Source organism: Rhinatrema bivittatum, chromosome 8 (genome assembly GCF_901001135.1).
Source record: "Rhinatrema bivittatum chromosome 8, aRhiBiv1.1, whole genome shotgun sequence".
NCBI classification, from domain to species: domain Eukaryota; kingdom Metazoa; phylum Chordata; class Amphibia; order Gymnophiona; family Rhinatrematidae; genus Rhinatrema; species Rhinatrema bivittatum.
In genome coordinates, this window is record NC_042622.1 from 227,555,273 (window position 1) to 227,577,795 (window position 22,523).

Below are 22,523 nucleotides of genomic sequence, written 5' to 3' on the forward strand. Positions count from 1 at the left end.
GGGACGGGGGGGGGGGACGGACGGACGGACACACAACATGTGCTGTTCTGCTGGCACTCAGACTTCACAGCTGGATTAACACAGCACTGCTAGCAGAAAAAAGTTCTGTTAATAAGTGAGTTGTCAGAGCAGATAAAAATGAGATTTTGCTTCTATGGCTCAGTTCTCATTCCAAGGCAGAAAGAAGTGCTTAGGCAGCTTGAAAGTTTACTCCCACCCATCACTACAGATCTAATGGAAGACAACTGCCTGTACAGATCCTTGCTGGAACCTCTGTAAGGTCATGCTGATGTGGACACACATTAGAAGACTGGACTGGACGTAAAGTAAAACTGAAGAAGTGGCCATTGCAAAACATGTGCATTATTTATTAGAAACAAATGAGTCCAAAAAAAATGCTACATGACTGGAAAAAGAAAGAGCGAGAACACCAAGAGACAAGGAGCAGGTATTCTATAACGTCAGTAACCTCCGAACCTTGTGACTCAGGACACCGGAACTATCTGGCTCGTCTGTCATGCTCTAGCACACCGTTAATGTAGTCAAACATGCTGAATAATATTTCAGGTGACTAACATTCAAGACTAGGCCTGGCCTGCTAGAAAAGTGATGGCGCAGGATTAAGCTGAGGGCTGGGGCAGGGTGCAAATATGCAAGGCTAATTGGCTATAAAGGGCCTAAGGTGGAATCCTGGACAGTCGCAATAATCTGATCTTTTGTTTTTATGAAACAGTATATAATCTCATAGGAAGGAAACAATTAAAGGAAATAAGGGGGTGGGGGTGGAATATGCTTCATTCTTTCCTAGGAAACTTTGATCACATCTGCAGCACAAGTTCTCTCCTCCCATTATGTTCTAACTTTGTTCTAATTAGTATTAATTCTAATTTTGTTTGCGCTTGGAGTGAACAAAATCTGTCTTTCCATTACAGTCACCAAGCAGAACATGGACGCAGCAGCAGCAGCAGCACCCAGTCTACATTTCTACCCTGAGAATGTTATTTAGACCACAGTGCATGTGTGTTATTTAAAAACAACTTTCATACTAGCTACAGAAATATTCTTGTACCCAGCCAAGGCACATATTTTTCTAGTTGGACTCAAGTTTAAAAAAAAAAATCAAGTTACAATCTGCCAAATAACCAGCAATACAGAACGCCCTTCCTATCTAATGGCTACACAGCTACGAAACAGGAATTCAGGAGACGTAAGATAAGATTCTGTTGCATACTTCGTCTGCTGCTGAATGGACCCAGGAACTGAGGAGCTGAATCTTCAAACTGGCTCACTTTTTAATTTTAAAACAAGTGGTTCACTCAAAGACTCTCACACCTGCTGCTGCCAGGGGCACTCTCTCCCCCCTCCCCAGGCACAGCACAGGTCCCCCCCTTGTAGTCTGGTCCTTTTGGTAATTGGAAATGCTGAAGGAAGAGGAAGGCAGGGCTCATTGTTCCCAAGGAGTGGCAGATAAGAGAGTCAGTGATAATACTTCTAGGAAGCTGGCAACTCTAGCACCTGCTCATTGTTTCCCCAGCATTTGCCCCCTGAAAAAAAGTGGGAGATGGGTAAATAGTGGGAGTCTGGGCGTGGCACACTCTCCCCAGTGAGGTGCAATGGTATTAGGCGCACTAGGCGAATTTTACAGCCTTGTACTCCCATCTGCCCAGCCCTCAGACAATGAAAAACTGTGCATTTATAATACCAGATTTTACACAAAGACCATCATAATCTTTGGAGATAAAAATATCACAACATGTAAATTTTTTTTTATATACACTGCTGTGGTACCAGCCAGAAAACCCTGCAAAAAAAGACATTTGGAGCCCATATGGTATTAGGCCTATTGTAAAGTATGTTAGAATGGGCTTAGCTCTCAGAAAGCCATCAGTAAACAATTACAGTAGATCTCCCATACCGAGACAGCACTAACTTGCCAGCACTCAAAACAGTAACAATCCTACCTATGAAAAGGCAACACCACAAATATTATACCAGGGCCCAACACACCTCCTATTAGGAAAACAGAATAAGCCAGGCTGTGTTAGATCCCTACACAGAAATTACACATCAGCAGAATACTTCACATCAATCATACATTCAGCACACAGATAGATACCAAATACAGAATAAAGTATAAACAGAAATGCGCAGTCAAAAACAGAACTGGAAACCACAAAAAAACCCCACACTCTGTATGGAAAATCAAACATCATCATTCCTCATAAAAAAATAACATAATCAAGAAATATCTCATCAATTATAGTAAAACTATATTAATAGAAAGAATAAATATTTCAGAACAGTTGCACTGATATCATTCAATAATTTTAAAAGTTTTTAAGAAGTTCTGAAATAAACAAAATATTTCAAAACAGACACAAACACCCAACAGTTAAATCTAACAAGAATGAAAAAAAAAATCTCCCACTCTCCCATACCTGGGATTTTTTGATCTACAATCACACTGAAATTGTTGTGGATTCGGGGAAGGGAACACAATTTATTCTCACACACACGTTCTCATGTACACGACATCCTGAAACATGCACAAAGGCTTTCATGCACCCCCACAAATGCACACAGGTCTACAGGCTCTCACTTTCTCAAACATGTGCACACACACGCATACAAGCTCTCTCACACACACTATCAGAGCCTCCCCGCCGTGGTCCTGCTGTGCCTGCTTTTTCTTTGGACCATGGAAGGACGGGATCCACTGCGGTTTCACAGGCACTTTAATCATATTTTTGCAGCAAGTTGAGATAGCTGCTGGAGTGTTTTAAGGGAGTACTTTTTGCCATTCCCAAAATCTGGCCACTTGAGGTGGCCACCTCACCCTGTCTCATGATAGAACTGCCCTTGGCTGCTGCTCTCTGAAGCACCGGGATAGCTATTTTTTTTTAATGTACTCAAAAGAATCTGTGAAAACTGCCTGTTTTTTTTCTATTGTCTGCAAAAAAAAAACAAAAAATTACCCTACTGTGCATTCTGAAGGTTCAGGACAAAAGGGTCAGAGAGCACAGGAAGATTTACATGCAATGGAATATTTAACGTTGTGTAATTAAGGTTTTCAAAAGAGAAAACCAAATATTGACATAACACTATCTATCGATCAAAAATGTGGGCCCCCTACAGTACTTACCTCCGTCTGTAGTGTGGCAGAGGGTACGGGGGTCCGAAGCTCATTCTGTTTTAAACCCACTTGACTTTCCTTCACACCATTACCCATACCAGATTTGCTCACTTAGGCAGAAAAGACAGGATTACTACAAAAACAAGGAGACATGCAATCAGTACACAACTTCTAAAAATAAGAGTGGCAAGATGTTAATAGATGTGTTTTGAATAAAGTTGCTGACATTATCTTACTGTCAAACCAAAAGGAGTGTGCAGTTCTTTATACATTATAGAAGCATTTCAAAAGGAGAAAAACCCCCCACATGACTTACTGGAAAACTAAGAAAATCCCTTGCAGATTCATCACAGATTTACAGTTCAACACTGTTAATTTTACAGAGTAACAATGCCAAAAGAGCTGTTTGCTCACTTGCTAAGTATCATGGGCCTATGTCCTAGAGGGTTTTCCCCATTTCGTGTCTATAAGGAAACTGCTTAGTATTGCAGGCCCTAAGACTAAACAGGCCAATATTATCTCTATAGGAGACTGAAATGCTCCAAAACATTCTTAGGAAGCAAATAGCAAAATTTCGAGGGAATATACACACATGCATACAGAAAGCACCTGCTGTTTCTGAACTCATGGGAGCAGGACATATAGTAAAGGCTTGATTTATGAATTGTTTTTGTCCATGAGAGCTTCTGCATGCCACACAGATCCGAGATGGCCCAGAAGGCTTGGCCGTTTCATTGACTGGCATCATATTAAGTTCCTTTATCAAGGTCAGTTAAAGGTTTAAATCTGAATAGGGTTTTAGTGAAGTCTACATCCAGACATGGTAAATCTTTGGCAAGAGCAGAGCTAAACACAATGTTCTGTGCTTATCTGCAAGGGAATGAAGCATTAAAAAAAAAAAAAAAAAATACCAGGCGGTTCCTACCTTGATTAATGTGAAACATGTTTGGTCTGGTACATAGCAAAGATATTAATCTGCTAAAACTAACTCCTGAAGCTTTTCTCACACTGTACCTTGTTAAGTTGTAACAAGTTATCATAATCAGGGGGCTCAATAGCTTCATCTTATCTCTTCCCTTTCTCCTGCCTTCTGGCAAAGCTCAGATTTTACCTCTGCTGATCTATCATCCAGCAAAGTAACAGATTTCTACACGGATACAAAAATCTGAGCTCTGCAAACATGCTTATCAAAGTGCCCTAGCGCAGTCATCAGAAAGCAAAAGGCCCAGCCTGTACATAAATCCTGAATAGCGTATGTTGAAAAACTATTGGATGAACCCGTGCCCATGGATTGTGCCACTTCCAACCGTGAACTGTTACTCTGCCGTACTACTTTACAATGTAGCCAATACATTAAGGGCTTCAGGACATTTCAAGTACCCTGTACACCCAATGTTTAGGAACAAGCATGGCTCTAGAAACTTAGCACATAATTTACTTTTTCCCATTCTGTGTCTATGGGGCAAAAACTTAGTAACTCAGGCATAGCATTTACCATGATATAGGAGTTAAATGTCTTAGGTTTTGCCTGGGGCCTGCAACATCATGGGAGAGAGGCTGCTAGACGCTAATAGTAAATGGCTTGTCTTTGGGAGTTACAGTTTTAGCTGACAAGCTATTAGCTTTGCTCTATGACACTAAACATGCAGATCCAGAGACAGCAAGAATTCTATTTACTACAGCTCACTTTAGCGATGCATTTTTTTAAATAGGGAAACAACTTCAAAAAAGCCTCAAGAAGGGTGTTTCAATGTGTCCTTCAAGAACCCTCCATCATTGCCTCCCCATCAAATTCAGAAGCAGGAGTGAGGCTTTCAACTTGCAGGCTGAACACTAATCTACAATTGAACACATGTCAGAAGGTCTCATGACAGAAAGGATAGGATCTTATCATGCCTAAGGCAGGCTACAGGCAAATAGTGAAATATCAAAAGAAACAATGGAGACCACAACATGAAATGACAAAAACAAAAGCCATAGGAAGGGGGTGGGGGGGGGGAAAGAATCCCATGCTGACCTTTGACCCAAATACCAACTCACCATGACAAATTAGCACGTGCTTCTGAAGAGCATATCATTGTCAAACATTATATTTAGGAACACACTATGCAGTCTTCCTGCTGACAGAAGCAAGGAAGGGGAGAGGGCTGTCTTTTTAACTTGGAAAGAATATTTTTGGTGACACACAGACACATGCAGACACCCCCCTCCCCCTCCCCAAGAGGGCACATTAACATTGAATACAACGCAGACCTGCCGAGGTTTGAATGCAATTTCAGGGCACAGAATGTATGTTCTGACAGAGGTTTCTTTGCAGTTGCTTTTGGGGAGCGAGGTTTGGAATCTGAATCTTCTTCCCCGGTTATCCAGTTTTTAATGCTTTCTTTCTTTTATAATTACTTTTTTTCTGCGTACTTCGTCTTCAGCACTATAGTGGAAGGTGAGTAATAAATCGAAATAAAAAAAAATCAACCGTTAGCAACACTAAATTTGGAATGTGTGAGGGGAGGAGCTTTTAATGGATTTTAACTTGCCTATGCAACACAACCTCTTCAATTATCCCTTCCCATTCCCTAGATCTAAGATTATTTGATGTCTCTCCCTCCCCTCTTCTCCTTGCAGAACATTGCACGTGCTAGTGATATTTTCCTCTCTTTAAATTTACTGAAAGTGCAAAACCATTATCACAAGGCTTCGGAAGTTTAATTTTCGTAGGAAAAAAAAAATTATAGTTCAACTTTAGCAAGCCGCGTTTGTATAACCACTACCGTCCATCCCCGCCGGGTCCGAGAATGAATGCCAACCGCCTGGGCCCGTCTCGTCAAGCGGCCCAGTTTCTTCCTCCCACTACATTCTGGGACTTGTAGTCACCGGGAAGCAGTTTACGGCCCACCGTAATAAAGCAAAAGCCGACACCTGCCTGCACATACCGAGCGCACACGTCCAACCCTTCCCTCCCACCGCACTAGGCGCGTCCGCCGCCTTAGCCAGCTCCGGTACACTCGGTAAAGGCCGTGAAGCACTAGTCCGGCCTCCAACCCGCACCACCCCCATTATTGCTCTCCCTCATTGGTTCCCGGACTTCTGATGGACAAGAGCTAAGCCAATGAGAGGAGAGGAGGTGTGGTTGGGCGGGGCAGAGAAAACGCCTTAAACCGTAAGTGGTTGGATACTGCGAGGGGGCCGAAGCTGCTTGCGCAACCAACCGAAACGGAGAGGAGGTGGAGCCTTTGCTACAGCTGCTGCGACCAAGGTGGACGAAATGCTGGCACCAGGCGCGATTTTTAGCCGCTGTGGCAGTAAAACTACAGCTCCCAAGCCAGCTGAACCCTGCCGTGCGGCTCTCTTAGCGAACGAGCTGCGTCCGTTACAGTGATTAAAGCCCTCAGTGCAAATATAATGGGAGTGGGAGTCACTTCCAAAACTACTTAATTCGACATTGATACTCAAGCCTATATTCATTTTGATAACTCGAGTGCTACCTTTTAGCTGTAAAATCTAAGTCTAGACCATGAAACTGCTGATGGTCCATTCTTGACCTTTTGACCAAGAATGAGACCCTATACAATACATGGAAGGGAGTGGAGGATGAAAGGGAGAACAGGAAGGCACAAACAATTTGGATACTGGTTAAAACCAGGATTACATCTCCCTTTTAAAAAATTCCCACTAGCTCTATGATGTTACCACTGCAGGTTGAGTTCTCTGGGCTGTATGGGACCTGCTTCCACTGAGGTAGCTTAACCATACTACTTATTTCAATGTTAAAAAAAATCATGTTCATCCCTAATTATAAGCCACCAGGGTCACTTCAAAGCAAGCTGCTGCCTAAGGCAAGCTCCTCTCCCCAGCCCCAAAAGGGATACACCCACAACGGGGTGACTTACTAAAACCCATGCTAAATTGTAGTTAAATAAAATCTGTACTAAAATTTAAGAGGGATCCCTGCTGGCTGCAGTAAACTAATAGGATGCAAATCAAACAGGTATTTAAAAAGCATGCCAAAATGTGAGTTAAACTGAAAAGCCACACTAATGCAGAAAACTGCTTTAAAAAGTACTTCACAACAGGAGTAAGGAGGTAAGTGCTTGAAGTTGGAAGGAGTATGACCAAAATTACCTTGCATGCAAGCAATATTGGCACTGGGCACCCTGACATGGACACAATCTCGCATGCAAGACTATTTGGGCAAGGCATGCCAAGTGATATCAAAGGTTAAGCTCTACATGGAAAGCACCTACTGCTAAATAGTATGCATTTTGGTGCTGTGCATCTCAAATGGCTGTAGATTTGTAGTCCAGAGAGTTTACCCTTTGATTTCACTTTGCAAAATGGCTTTGCATGCAAGATTGACACTGGGTATCCCAACTTGGGCACAATCTTGCATGCAAGACCATTTTGGGCACACTCCTTTCAACTTCATGTGCTTACCTCCATACTCCTGGTTTAATGCACTTAAGTAGAGTTTCAGTTTAACTCCTTGGCCTGATATGGAGAAATGTTAACTCACATTTCTGGTGGTCATAATATTCTACTGTAGTGCTCATGTGGTAGTGTCTTTCTATCAGACTGGGCACAGCAATAGAATAACTTTGGACACCAGAAATGTGAGTTCACTTCACTTTACACCACAGAAGGTGTAAGCTTTCTGGGGCTTGCACCTATAACTGAACAAAACAAACTTTCTTGGGAAGGCACCTTCAGTTGAATGGTATGCACTTGAAGTTGTGCACCCTGACTTTGAAGTACTGTTCAGTGGTAGGTGCCTAACCCAGACAGCTTACAGTGGAAATATAAATCCTCCTGGGCCTGAGTTGAAGTCCACACCGGGCATAACACCAGACATTTGCCACCAGAAGTGTGAGTTTAGTCCATCTCAGACCCCAGGAGTTAAATTTCCAATGTAAGCTCTCTAAGGCAGGCACCAGTCACAGGTTTTCTTTGTTTTCCTGAACAGCTGGATAGCACACACACATGTAGTGCTAAAGTGTGTACTGTTCAACAGTTGGAGCCCACCCAAACAGCCTATGTTTTGTTCATCTAGCTGTAGGTGCATTCCCCAGAGAGCTTATTCTGTAGGTGCCCTCCCGAGAGCACCGGAAATTAAACTCACATTTCTAGTGGCCAAAATTATTCTATTGCTGCGCTCAATATGGTAGAAGCAGCTAGACACTACCACAGTGGGTTCAGAGATAGTATAATATGGCTATTAAAATTCAAGTTAAATTTTACTCCACCTCTGACCCAGGAGTTAAATTTCCAGTGTTAAGAAAATGTGCTTTAAGCTGCCTGCCCTTTAATGCACCTTCAGCATTGCTGGGGAATAGCTAATGCCTTCTTTTACATTGGGATTTGCATGCGTGCTAATACAGGAGTAAAAACCTACGCTAACTTTAGCGCCCATTATTACATTAGTACCAAAGGGATTTACTTATTTATGTAACACTTGATTACACCCTAAAACATCAAGCGAGATACAAACTTAAAATATGGGCATCCTGTACTACCAGGCCATTCGCACCTTCTCTCCCCAAACAGAATGAACTCCATACAACCAACAAATCAACAAACAAATGTTGGAATCCAAAGGCTGCAAATTTATTATGCAACATTTATATGCCCAAGAGTAATAATATCAAACACCCAATTCATTGAACCGGTGAGCATCTGCCATGTCCCCTAGCAACATGTCCATCCCCAGGCTCCCCAGCTGCGGGCATCCAGCAGTACCGAAGCTGTGAGGTGCCCACCACATCCCAGCAAGGCACCCACAAAGGTGCCGCTATGCTCAGCCACACCCCTCCTGAATGTTAGCCCACTCGGCCAATCCATCAAACATCTCCCCCATAGAAATCCAGCTGTGACAAGCAAAAAAATAACAACAATATAACCCCCAAACACTGAACCTGTTTCAGGGAACCTGAAAAATAAGGACAGGGAAAAAAACAAACCAGGTCCACAGGACTTCTGTTTTTATACCCTTATCTCCATGATCCACTTCCTATCCCAATGTTATCATTTGCTGCACCCACCAGTCTCCCTTTCTCTCCCTATCCTCCCACTCTTCCCCCTCTCCTGTCCCCACCAGTCTTCCTTTCTCATCCCCCCTCACTGTCCCATGCAGAAGCTATAAAATAAAAAGCAGGTCTTTCTGCTATTGCTGTCAAGCTCCCCCCAGGATTACCGCTACTGTCTGAAATTATCACACTGACCTGGCAAGGAACTGCTGTTCCTGCACTGCCCAAACTGAGTTCTGGCACGAGGCGGTTATGTGGTGCGTCTGTCCTGCACTACTTTCAGACATGAAGCTGGTGTGCCTGTGTTTCCAGGGCTAGAACTTATGCCGCTGGCTGCTTTCACTTCCAGCCCAAGGGCTGTAACTCAGTACAGTTGTCCATCCTTTTTTACAGCTGGTCCGGATGTTAAGCTAGCGTGAAGCAGCCACTGCCGAGACATTTTAGAGGCACTTGCTGCTGCCCCAAAAGTTTGCTTCCTGAAGCCATTGCCTCACCCCTGTTGTCAGTAGCAGCGCTGATTGTCAAAGCTTCAGCCATGGATATTAACCATTTGCACATCTTTTAAAACCATTCGTACTTCAACCACTTTCTTAAAATACTCCTGTATTCACTCACCTCATGATAGCAGAGGCTGGTCAAAGATTAGGAAATGCCATCTCTGTTCTTTTGCTCAAATTTTTATTTATTTATTTATTTTTGCAACCAGTGCATGGAAAATTCCACTGTTCTTCAGCAGCTGCATTCCTAATACTAACCCTTAGGTAATGTTGTCACCACCTACAGGAGACGGATCAGAAGCAAAGCAATATTTGTTCTGCTGCTTAATACACGCTTGGCACTGTTGCAAGTCATGTTTGTTACTGAATTACATCCACTACTTAACTTGCACAGGAGGATAATTGGTCAGGTTAATATCTGGAATTCTCTTTTAACTGAAGAATGCAAAGAAGAGTTCACAATCATGAACATTAATCAGTTGGCTGTATTTGCAAAAGCCTACGCATTTGCTGAGAGATTGCATGTGAAACTGATCTAGAAGACATTGTGTACACACATGCTAATGAAGAAATATCACATACTAATTTGGCTTTAGTAGGTGCAAGTAAATTGTCTGGCATGCACACTAAGACCTAAAGTTTACACATGTTTCAGACCAAGTGTTAACTTTTTAGCTCACATATTATTTCAAGGGCTCAGGTAACAAGGTGGATTGTGGGATTCTGATGGAGACAATGGGGATATTAAAGCAGGAAATGGTGGGAGAGGTATACAATAGAGGACAGAGTGAGAGCAAGGAAATGCCAACACATACCTGAGCACTTCTAAAAATACTCATTTATTTAGACAAGAAAACTAATTTTTTCAATCATTGTCACTATTGCAAATAAAGGTCCATCCCATAAGTTCCAATTCAATGCTATGACTGGGCTGAAAAATTGCATTTCATGCATTCTGTCCTACATCATACGTGTCCGACCCCAGGAGCCACAAAACAGGCTATGGTTTTCAGGATATGCAGAATGAATATGCATGATAGATTTGCATGCACTGACCTCATTGTATGCAAATCTATTTCATGCATATTCATCATAGGTATCCTAAAAACTTGGCCTGTTTGTGAATTCAGGACCAGAGCTGGCCACCCCTGTCCTACATGATCTCAGATGGTACAAACAGCATACAAAATTTGTTGCAGTAGAGACAAAGTGGCAGCTACTGAGCCACAAGTCTCTTGCAGAAGGCAGAGAATGGGGACTAAGAGGGATGCTCACAAAATAGTCTAATCCCACTGCAGGCTAGATGCCCCTCTCCAGCCTTTCCACCTCTAGTCCATGGCCATTTTAGATGGTCACACCTGCATGACATGGATGGTATGGATACCCTCGAAGGGTTTGGAGGGACATGATGGTGATCAGTCACCAGAATTCTCTTTGCGAGGGCATAACGATGACCAGTAGTCATTGCTGTCATTAGTTTGTTGTAAAACCACTGCACATACAGGTGTCAGGGAATCTATAACTGTTTTTTATTTATTTATTTATTTATTTGTGTTTTTCTATACCGGCATTCACGGGAGTACGTATCATGTCGGTTTACATAAAACAAGGGGTGATCAATACATTATAACTACATAACTAAAACATAAGAGTATACATTACAGGAGTATAAACAAGTGCACGGAAGAGAAAGTTACAATAAAACAGGGGTTATTCTAACTGGGATTAGAGTTAAAGGAAAGATAAACAAGTTTAACAAGAAGTAAAACATTGTAGTGATTGGTTTGTAGTGTCTGATTCAGTTAGAAGAGAATGTTCAATTAAATAATTGTTCTTTTAAATAAATATTTTATTTGATAGAAAATGTTCAGTATTGCTGTATTTGATTTTGCTGCAATTGATGGAAGTGAATCCTTAAGGGTCTGGAAATGCTTTCATGAGCAGCCATGTTTTCAGTCTCTTTCTGAAGGTTAGGAGACATGGTTCCTGTCTTAATTCTAAGGGGATTGAGTTCCATAGTGGGGGACCTGCTGTGGAGAAGGCCCGATCTCTCAATGTTATATGTTGGGTGGTATTGTTGTGTGGTACCTGTAGATATTCTCTATAAGCTTCTCTGATGGGTCTGTTGGAGGAGTGTTTTTTGAGAGCTATTTGTAGATGGAGTGGAGCCAGTCCATGGATATTCTTGTAGATTGTGGTGAGGGACTTATGAATTATTCTATAATGGATTGGTAACCAGTGAAGGTCTTTGAGGACTGGTGTAGTGATCTCTTCTCCTTTTGTTTGTTAGTATTCTTGCTGCCGTGTTCTGTATCAATTGGAGAGGTTTAGTATGTGTTGATGGGAGGCCTAGAAGAATCGAGTTGCAGTAATCAATTTTCGCAAATATTATTGCTTGGAGCACTGTTCTATAGTCATGGAAGTGAAATAGGGGTTTTATTCTTTTTAATACGTGCAGTTTGTGGAAGCAGTCTTTGGTTGTTTGGTTGATAAATGATTTTAAATTTAACCGGTTGTCTATGGAAACTCCTAAATCTCTTACTTTTGAGGTTTGCAAGTTGGCTGGAGGGTTTGTAGTGATTTTGCAATTGTCTGGAGAGATTAGAATGAATTCGCTTTTTGTTTGGTTTAGAATTAAATTTAAGCTGGATAAGCGATCATTGATTTCATGAGAACAATTTTCCCAAAGTTCTAGAGCTTTAGTGATGGATTCTTTAATGGGGATCACAATTTGGACATCGTCGGCAAATATGAAGTGTTTAAGGTTCAATTTGTTTAGCAATTGGCAAAGCGGGAGAAGGTATAAGTTGAAAAGTGTCGGTGAGAGGGAGGAACCCTGAGGAACTCCTTGCGAAGATGGGTATCTGGTTTTGATACCAATCATTCTTTTTGTTTAAATCTGTAGTGTTTAATAGCTTGAGGTCTTCACAGACTGTCATTATGCTGTTACTATCCTCAACACCACAGGCTTCTGACAGAGGGAAGATGTTCATATACTAGTGCCTCCTGATTCAGGGAAATCAGATTCCTCACAGATGTGCATGGGATGGATCAGATGAGGCTTCATCTAAGGCCAGTCCTATGCTCAGTCATCTATGGCGTGTGTGTGGCACAGCCTCCGGGCTGGACTGTCACATACCTGCTCAAATTCCTCACATAGAAATGACAACAGAAAAGGACCAAATGATCCACTCAGTCTGCCCAGCAAGCTTAAGTCAGTATCTGCTGCCCTGTGCAGGTTATCCCCATGCTTATCAGTTTACCAGACCGTAAAAGTCAGGGCCTTCGGATGCTGTTTGAATCCAGTTTCCCTTAACCGTTGGCGTGAAAGCAGAGAGCAATGTTGGTGTTATGTTTTTGTAAGAATGTGAACCCTGGGCTGAGATGAGAGGAGTCTCCACCCACAGGGAGGAGCCCTGTGAGCCTCACTGTCAGCAGGCACAGTCTCAGTGGCATGGGACACAGCTAGAAGTAGAGACTTTATGATGAAGGAAGGAAAAAGTAATGTCCACAAAGCTGGAGATGTAAAAGTACAGTCCTGAGCAATGGGGAATACCCACAGTGAGGTCACAGATGAGAAGATCCGGTAGTACCCACGGAGCAGAGTACGCCGGGGATCCCCTCTGACGAGTGTAGGCACCTCAGGAATACAGATCCAGTAGTGGCCTGCAGAGTGGGGTATGCCGAGGATGTCTGTACAGTAGATGTTCAAGAACTGGTAGAGATGCCAGAACCCGGAAGTGGCTCCCGTAGATGGTGTGTCAATATTCTGCAGTGCAGGAAAGCTGAATAGCTTCTGCTGAAGAAAGGCGGTAGTGGCTCGAGGCACACCACGAGAAATCCTCAGTACAGTTTGTATAATAGAAGTCAGTAGAGGTACTCACAAGAGATGGTTCCAGGAGAGAGAGACCTGAGAAGCAGGTCTGGTAGTAGTCAGGCAGGTAGGCCCTCCGAGGAGCGGATAGCCGGGAAAGCAGGGGAGCCTCCGAGGAGCAGGTACTCAGAGCGTTGGATGCCAAGACCAAAGTCAGGAACAGGAAGTCCTCAAATGAGGCTGATTCAGCAAGACGGAACTCCTTGCTAACTCATAGAAGGCAAGGGCTGGTCAGGTTAAATATAATAGTGGACTGACGTCATCGGGAGGGGTCACCCCAGAGGTTTCTGCCATGACATTTACAAAGGAGGCCCTTGTGCACGCACCTAAGTAATTCTGGATCCAAGATGGCTGTCGGCAGCATCCATGCCACCCCGGGAACGCTGGAGAGGGCGGCGGGGTGTTATGGTTTGAGGTGTTTGAGTGGATTCTTGGGTACTGTGGCCGATGACCACACCCACAGGGAGCCACAGTACTGGGCTAGACTCAGGACACACAAACACAGAGTTATGTCTTTTATTGTACAGCTGATGTATACCACCAGAGGTGGCAATAGTAAGGTGATCCAGAGGTAGCAGTCCAGGGACCCTAGGCAGAGGGCACCCATCTCACCCAGATGGTATAGGGATATCCAGATGAAGGTTGCCCAGCACGGCAGAGCTGTAGATGAGAGTGACTGAGAATAGATTACTCACTAGATGGTAGTTGTAAGGTTGATTATTCCACCAGGCAGAAGTTGATGGTAACAGGCACAGAGGCAGGGAGAGCAGGCCCTCGAGGAGCAAGTACCTGATCCCAGTAAGGCACCTGAAAGAAAGCAGAGGGCGCGGGTACCCAGGTTAGAGAATACCCCGAAGGGCAGAGAGAGCTTCCAGCAGCAGAGTAGCTTAGACCAGACGAGACCAATCCAATCCTTGTCTTTGTCCTTGCTAACTCAATGAGCTAGCAAACAAGCGTAGGCTAAATACCCGGATGGCGTGATGTCACTTGAGGGGGACGCTGCGGAGGTTGCCACCGTGATGTGGATAAAGACGTGGGTGGCATGTGCGCACACCCTAGGAGGCCCTTAGGAATAGATTTTAGAATACCCCGTGAGGCTTTGCCATAGCCATTCCGGGAACACCGGAGAACGCAGCTTGCAGACGAGGCGGTAGCCATCTTCCTCAGGCTAGCGGGGAGAGCAGAGAAAAAGGTGAGGCACAAGGGTCAAAGCAGTCTGAGACCGACAGATGCAACAGTACCCCCCTTCAAAGGACCCCCTCCAGACCTCCTACTTGCTCTTGGTTTCTGAGGATGCAGTATGTGGTATTGCTGAAGCATCTTTATCCATGATATTTGCCAAAGGTTCCCAAGAGTTTTTTTCAGGTCCATAACCTTCCCAGGACAGAGGGTATTCCCATTCTCTGCCTCTCTCTCTCACATCAAGGATAGCGTCTACCTTGTATTCGCTGTCTTCTCCTGCATCAATAGGTGTAGGTTTAGGTGTCTTTTTTGAGAACTCGCTAAGGGCCAGCAGTTTCAGTAGTGAGACATGGAACGCATTATGAATCTTCAATGCTGGTGGATGTTTCAGACTGTACATAAGAGTACCTAGTCATCAGAGAATAGGAAAGGGTTTGACGAAGTGTGGAGCAAAACGAGCTGATGGTAGCTTGAGTCTTAGCTGTTTTGTAGACAGCCAGACTTTGTCACCAGGCTAGAATTCTGGAGCCTTGCAGTGATGAGCATCGTAGCCTTTCTTTGCTCTTTGCCCTGCTTTATGGAGCATCTCTTTGGTTTTAGTCCATAGTTGTTGGATATCTTTGGCAGTAGATTGAGCTGCTGGGGACGGCACTGAAAGTGGAAGTGGTAAGGGTGGTAATTTTAGTCGTCCATAGACCATTTCAAATGGTGTTGATCCAGCTGCTGTTGCTGGATGAGAGTTGATGGCAAATTCAGCCCAGGGCAACAGTACAGCCCAGTCATTTTGACGAGTACCAACATAGGCACGAATGAACTGCTTGAGTGTCTTATTCATTCTCTCCGTTTGCCCGTTTGACTGAGGATGGTATGCAGAGGTGAAGTCGAGAGAGATATCAAACTTCTTGCACAATGCTTTCCAGAATTTAGCTGTGAATTGGGTTCCTCTGTCAGAGACAATGTGCTTTGGCATGCCATGTAGGCGAAAGATGTGAGTGATGAAAAGCTTTGCAAGCTCTGTGGCTGAGGGCAAGCCCGGGAGAGCCATGAAGTGAGCCATCTTCGAGAAATGATCCACTCTTACCCAGATGGTGTTGTTACCTCCCGAGAGTGGTAAATCTACCACAAAGTCTGTAGCAATGTGAGTCCAGGGCTCATCTGGCACTGGCAAGGGTTGGAGTAGGCCCCAAGGACGACCAGGCGGCGGTTTCTGTTTGGCACAATTGGAACAAGAAGCAATGTAGGAGAACGTGTTTTCCTTCATAGTGAGCCACCAGTAGTACTTCTGTAGTTTAGCCAGAGTTCTGCGTTGACTAGGGTGTCCAGCCAGTTTAGAATCGTGAGCCCATGCTAATAGCTTTTTCCTTAGGTTCTTGGGTACAACGGTCTTACCCGCAGGTACGGGGTGAGTAGCTGATAACTCTTTTCGGGTCAATGATATGTTGGGGTTCATCAGGTATGTCCTCAGAATGAGCGAGATAAGAACGTCAGAGCAGATGCCCTATCTCCAGGGCAGTATTTCAGCACAAAGTCAAATCTGTTGAAGAACAGGGACCATCTCACCTGCCTATGGTTTAGGTGCTGAGCGTGACAGATACTCCAGATTTTTATGATCTGTGAAAACTGATCTGATGTTGTGCACCTTCAAGCCAGGGGCGCCACTCTTCGAATGCCATCTTTATTGCCAGTAGTTCTTTATCTCCTATGCCGTAGTTCTTCTCTGCTGGCGAGAAGCGTCGGGAGAAAAAAGAACAAGGGTGTAAGGCCTTGGAGTCACCGGACTGGCTTAGCACGGCCCCTACGCCTACGTCTGAGGCATCGACCTCTATGATGAAGGGCTGGATCCAGATGTCTGAGGCAAGACTTGCTCGAGAAGGCGTCCTTCAGTTTCTGGAATGCTGTTACTGCCTCCATTGACCAATTGGCGACGTTGGCCCCCTTCTTGGTCATAGCTGTAAGCGGAACAGTTAGTGAGGAGTAGTTCTTAATGAATGTTCTGTAGTAGTTGGTAAATCCCAGAAATTGTCTAAGAGCCTTTAGACCTGTGGATTGTGTCCATTTCTGAATGCTCTCCAGCTTCTGTGGGTCCATCTGGAAACCTTGGTTGGAAACAATGTACCCTAAAGAAAGGCACTTATTCCTTGTGGAACTCGCATTTTGACAACTTGGCGTATAGGCGGTTCTCGCGGAGTCTTAGCAGCACTCTTTTGACATCTTCCAAATGAGTGTTCATATCCTGGGAAAATATCAAGATGTCATCCAAATACACGACGACACATTTGTAGAGTGGATCACGCAGAATGTCATTCATCATGGTTTGGAAGGCAGCCAGGGCGTTGCACAGGCCCAAAGGCATCACTAGATGTTCAAAGTGCCCATCCTGGGTATTGAAGGCTGTCTTCCATTCATTGCCAGAGCGAATGCGAACTAGATTGTAGGCTCCCTTGAGATCAAGCTTGGAGAATATCTTGGCTCCCTGTAGTCTATCAAATAGTTCTCAGATGAGTGGTAAGGGATAGCGGTCTTTCACAGTGATCTAGTTTAGATCTCTGTAGTCAATGCATGGACGCAATGTTCCGTCCTTCTTCCTCACAAATAAAAAGCCTGCGCCAGCAGGAGACTTGGAGGGTCTTATGAAGCCTTTCTGATGGTTCTCCTGTATGTATTCAGACATAGCTTTATTTTCTACCACGGAGAGAGGGTAAACCCTTCCTTTGGGTGGTTCAGTGTTTGGCTTCAAATTGATGGCACAGTCTTGGATTTGTGTGGAGGTAGTATGTCTGCAGCTTCTTTGGAAAATACATCTTGAAAAGATGCATACTGAAGCGACAACCCGGGCATCAATGGGGTAGTTGGCATGCAGGATATAGGAGAGACCTCCATCAGACATTTACCATGGCAATCTGGACCCCAACGTGAAAGCTCCAGAGTGGCCCAATTGAATTGAGGCATATGCTGCTGCAGCCACGGAAGCCCCAGTACTACAGGGTGCATGGCCTTCTCTAGTACAAAGGAGGAGATAGTCTCTGAATGGAGAGCACCGGTCCGTAAACTCACTGGTTCAGTGAGCTGGGTTACTTCGCCCAGTAAGGGCTCCCCGTCAATTGAAGATAGGAGTAATGGAGACGCATGGTGGTGGTGGGAACCGCAAGTGCACCACTAATCATTTCAAAATGAAGTTGCCTCCTGCCCCTGAGTCCAGTAGGGCAAGAGTCTGATATTCTAAGGGTCCGCAGATTAAGGATACAGGAAGAGAGAATGGAGGAGAGGGTGCAGTTAGACCTAAGAAGAGTCCTCCAGCAGGACTTAGGTCTGCCAGTTTTCCGGACATATAGGGCATGTTTGAACAGCATGGCCAGCTTGCCACAATACATACATAAGCCCAACCTCTTTCCGCGTTCTTCTTTTTGACGTCAGGTGACTGCGGCCTAATTGCATTGGTTCTTCGCCAGCAACTGGACCCGAGGGACCAGGCCTGGGTGTAGCCTTAACTCGAGTTTCACCCTGAAGGGGTCTTCGGGGAGTCTTGGTCTCTTGAACCTTGTCATGAAGTCGGCGATCAATTCTTGTTGCTAACTTCACCGGTTCAGCCAAGGTCTCAGGCATCTCGCGAGCTGCCAGCTCGTCTTTCAAACGAGAGTTCACTCCCTCAAAGAAGAGAGTCCTCAGGCATTTAGGGTCCCAATGTAAGTCAGATGCCAGTGTCTTGAATTCTATGGCAAAGTCTGATAAAGGTTTATTACCTTGCTTCAGGAGAACCAATGAAGATCCTGCAGTTGTGTGCTGGGCAGGGTCATCAAAAACTGATCTGAAAAGTTCAAGGAACCCGGCAAGATCATGTAGGATAGGATTATCGCGCTCCCACAGCGAAGAGGCCCAAGCCAACGCTCTTCCGTCCAGATAAGACAAGATGTAGGTGGTCTTGGCATAGGCTGTAGGAAAATGATTAGGTTGCAGGGAAAAGTGCATGCAACATTGGTTGATAAATCCTCTACATTTCCAAACTTCCCCAGAGAAGCATATAGAGGTACAATTGTCTTGACCATCACTTCTGGCGGTGTAACTTCTTTACCTGTGGTGGTTGGTGAATTCGTCTGTGCGTGCAGCTGGTTAAATGAGGCAGTCAAATTCTCCAGCGTGTTCTGCTGTTCAGCGATTCGCTGGGCCAGGCCTGGAATGGCCTGCAATGCGGTGAGTTGAGCCGAATCCATGGAGTTAGCAATCTGTTATGGTTTGAGGTGTTTGAGTGGATTCTTGGATACTGTGGCAGATGACCACGCCCACAGGGAGCCACAGTACTGGGCTAGACTCAGGATGCACAAACACAGAGTTATGTCTTTTATTGTACAGCTGATGTACACCACCAGAGGTGGCAGTAGTGAGGTGATCCAGAGGTAGCAGTACTGGGACCCTCGGCAGAGGGAACCCGTCTCACCAAGATGGTATAAGGATATCCAGGTGAAGGTTTCCCAGCACGGCAGAGCTGTAGATGAGACAGACTGAGAATAGATTACTCACTAGATGGTAGCTGTAAGGTTGATGATTCCACCAGGCAGAAGTTGATGGTAACAGGCACCGAGGCGGGGAGAGCAGGCCCTCAAGGAGGAGTACCTGATCCCAGTAAGGCACCTGAAAGAAAGCAGAGGGCCCCCGAGGAGTGGGTACCCAGGTTAGAGAATACCCGAAGGGCAGAGAGAGCTTCCAGCGGCAGCAAGGAAACGGCAGAGTAGCTTAGACCAGACGAGACCAATCCAATTCTAGTCCTTGTCCTTGCTAATTCAATGAGCTAGCAAACAAGCGTAGGCTAAATACCCGGATGGCGTGATGTCACTCGAGGGGGACGACCCCGAGGTTCCTGTCATGACGTGGATAAAGATGTGGGTGGCGTGCGCGCGCGTACCCTAGGAGGCCCTTAGGAAAAACATGGCATGAGGCTTTGCCATAGCCGTTCCGGGGACGCTGGAGAACATGGCTTGCAGATGCGACGGTAGCCATCTTCCCAAGGCTAGTGGGGAGTAGAGAGAAAAAGGTGAGGCACAAGGGTAGAAGCCTTCTGAGACCGACGGACGCAACACGGGGATTAGCAGAGACCGCCATTCTTCCCAGACTTGACGATGCAGGGAGAAAAGAGGTGAGCATGAGAGGTCGCAGCCGCCTGTGACCGACAGGCGTAACAGTTGGAGTTGTAACAAAAGTATCAAACTGTAAAATTCAGGGCGCTTAAGAACATAAGAAATTGCCATGCTGGGTCAGACCAAGGGTCCATCAAGCCCTGCATCCTGTTTCCAATAGAGGCCAAACCAAGTCGCAAGAACCTGGCAAGTACCCAAACACCAAGAAGATCCCATGCTACTGATGGATAAAAGGAAAATCTCCCCGAGGTCCCTGAAGCAGGCAGACAACTGCCGAAACATGGCCAATGTCGGGCAGGCGGCCCCAACCCCACAACAGCAGCAGGAATCAATCTGGATCAAGAAGAATTGATAAGTACTAACAAATTAAGCGGGCACGCTAAGGAAGGGCCGGGACACCCACCAGGGAGAGAACACTAAGCACAAAGAAATTAAATAAAAGAAAATTAAAAATAAAAATAACAAAGCATTTCAAGAATAAACACGGGAGCTATAAAAAGAGACAATCACAAAGTGGTTGCCTTAAACATAGCACCCACACATCGAGGAGTTCCCTTGATGGCTGGCTGTTAATGAACTGATGCCAGTAATAGCAGAGGTCATTCCCTAAGTCAACTTGATTAATAACAGTTCGCCTCCAAGAACTTATCCAAACCTTTTTTAAACCCAGCTACACTAACTGCACTAACCACATCCTCTGGTAACAAATTCCAGAGCTTAATTGTGCATTGAGTGAAAAAGAATTTTCTCCAATTAGTCTTAAATATGGATCCAAGGAAGGAAGTAACAGCCTTACCTCAACTGGAGACCGAACGGCGCCTGTAGAAGAGTGAAGAGGCTTGGCACACAATCCAGTTCCATGGTTCTGACAGAATGAGCCTTGACATGGCCCGCAAGCTGCAGTCCTGCCTGAGCATAGCAGAAGGAAATGCAATCTTTCAGCCAGTTATATAGGGTCTGCTTAGCAAGTGCAACTCCTAATCTATTCCTGTCAAAAGAGATGAAGAGTTGCGTAGACTGACTATGGCCTGCTGTGCGCTCCAAGTAGAAAGCTAAAGCTCTCTTGCAATCCAGACTGTGCAGAGTCCATTTGCCCTGGTGCAAATGAGGCTTGGAAAAAAGATGGGCAGGATGATTGACTAGTTAAGATGGAAATCCATCACCACCTTAGGCAGGAACTTAGGATGCATGCACAGAACCACCCTATCATGGAAGAACTTTGTGTAGGGTGGATAAGTCAATAAGGCCTGAAGCTCACGGACTCTGTGCGCTGACGTGACTGCGACCAAAAACATGACCTTCCAGGTTAGGTACTTGAGGTCACAAGAAGACAACAGCTCGAAAGGAGCTTTCATGAACTGAGCCAACACCTCATTGAAGTCCCAGGACACAGCGAAAGGCTGCAGGGGAGGCTTCAACTGAAGTACCCCTCGCATAAAGCGACCCACAATGGGTTGCACAGAGATGAGCAAACTATCCACCCCCCAATGCTAAGCACCGATAGCACTCAGGTGTACCCTAATGGAGATGGTCTTTAAGTCAGCGTCCGAAAGGTGCAGGAGGCAATCAAGCAGCTTCGGTGTGAAGCAGGAGAACGGATATAGGCCACAGTGCTCAAACCATACAGAAAACCTCTTCCATTTCAGGCCATAAGACTTCCTAGTGGAAGGCTTCCTTGAAGTCACCAGGACGTAAGATACATCAGAGGCAAGGTCGAGGGTTGCAGAATTAACCTCTCAACATCCAGACAGTCAGGGACAAAGCCTGAAGTATGGGATGGTGCAGCCTGCTCAAATTCTGAGTGGTGAGAATTGGGGAAGTCCTCAGGTTGATCGGTTCCTGGAGGGAGCGGGAACCAGAACTGCCTCGACCAATGAGGGGCTATGAGGATCATAGTCCCCCTGTCCTGTCGAAGCTTCAGGAGAGTCTTTGTCACCAGGGGAAATGGAGGATACGCTTACAGAGGCCCTTGCCCCAATGGCGAGCAAAGGCATCTGAGGCTAGTTTGCTGTACCCTCTGTACAGGGAGCAGACCTGAACCACCTTCTTCTTGCAGGGGAATGACAATAGCTCCAAGTCTGGGGTCCCCCAGAGGCGGAAGATCCAATTCACCACTTCCTGTTTCAGGGACCACTCGTGGGGTCAGAAGGCTTGACTCAGCCTATCCGCCACCACATTCTCTGTCCCGGCCAGATACATGGCTCGGAGCACCATACCCTGGGACAGAGCCCAAGCTCAGATCTGAACTGCTTTTTGGCACAGAAAGAAAGACTTGTACCTCTCTGTTTGTTGATGTACCACATCGCCACTTGGTTGTCAGTTTGGATCAGAACCACTTTGTTGATCAGCTGATCCCTGAACACTCAGAGTGCATACTGGATCATGTGGAGCTCCAGGAAGTTGATCTGACACAGCTTCCTGGGCGGAGCCCCTCCACATGGGTACCCCACTCCAGATTGGATGCATCCGTGGTGAGCACAATCTGAGCAGGGGGATTTTGAAAAGGCATCCCCTGCTCTAAACTGGCGAGACTCTCCCACCAGGACAAGGAGTCCTGGAGAGGCGGAGTAATGCGGATGCGGACGTAGTGGATCCGTAAGGACATAGGACGAGGGAACTGGGGGCACAGACGAAAATCTGATGCCATGACAAAACATAGTGATACTCTATATATATTTGTAAATTTTGCTC

The 22,523-nt window shown here is 45.3% G+C and overlaps 1 protein-coding gene across 3 annotated transcripts in view; it reads right to left on the reverse strand.

Moving 5' to 3' along the window:
- SLC25A42 (solute carrier family 25 member 42) overlaps positions 1-11,254 on the reverse strand; it is a 126,311-nt gene extending 115,057 nt beyond the window's left edge. Inside the window, exons 1-3 of one of the 3 annotated variants that reach the window (XM_029613850.1) lie at positions 9,766-11,254; positions 5,387-5,561; positions 3,143-3,266 (exon numbers count right to left, since the gene is read on the reverse strand). In XM_029613850.1, the coding sequence (XP_029469710.1) occupies positions 3,143-3,229 (87 nt within the window). In that variant the 5' untranslated portion in view covers positions 3,230-3,266; positions 5,387-5,561; positions 9,766-11,254. The other 2 variants (XM_029613852.1, XM_029613851.1) reach the window with 2 other exon arrangements.
- Between the last annotated feature and the right edge of the window lie 11,269 nt (positions 11,255-22,523).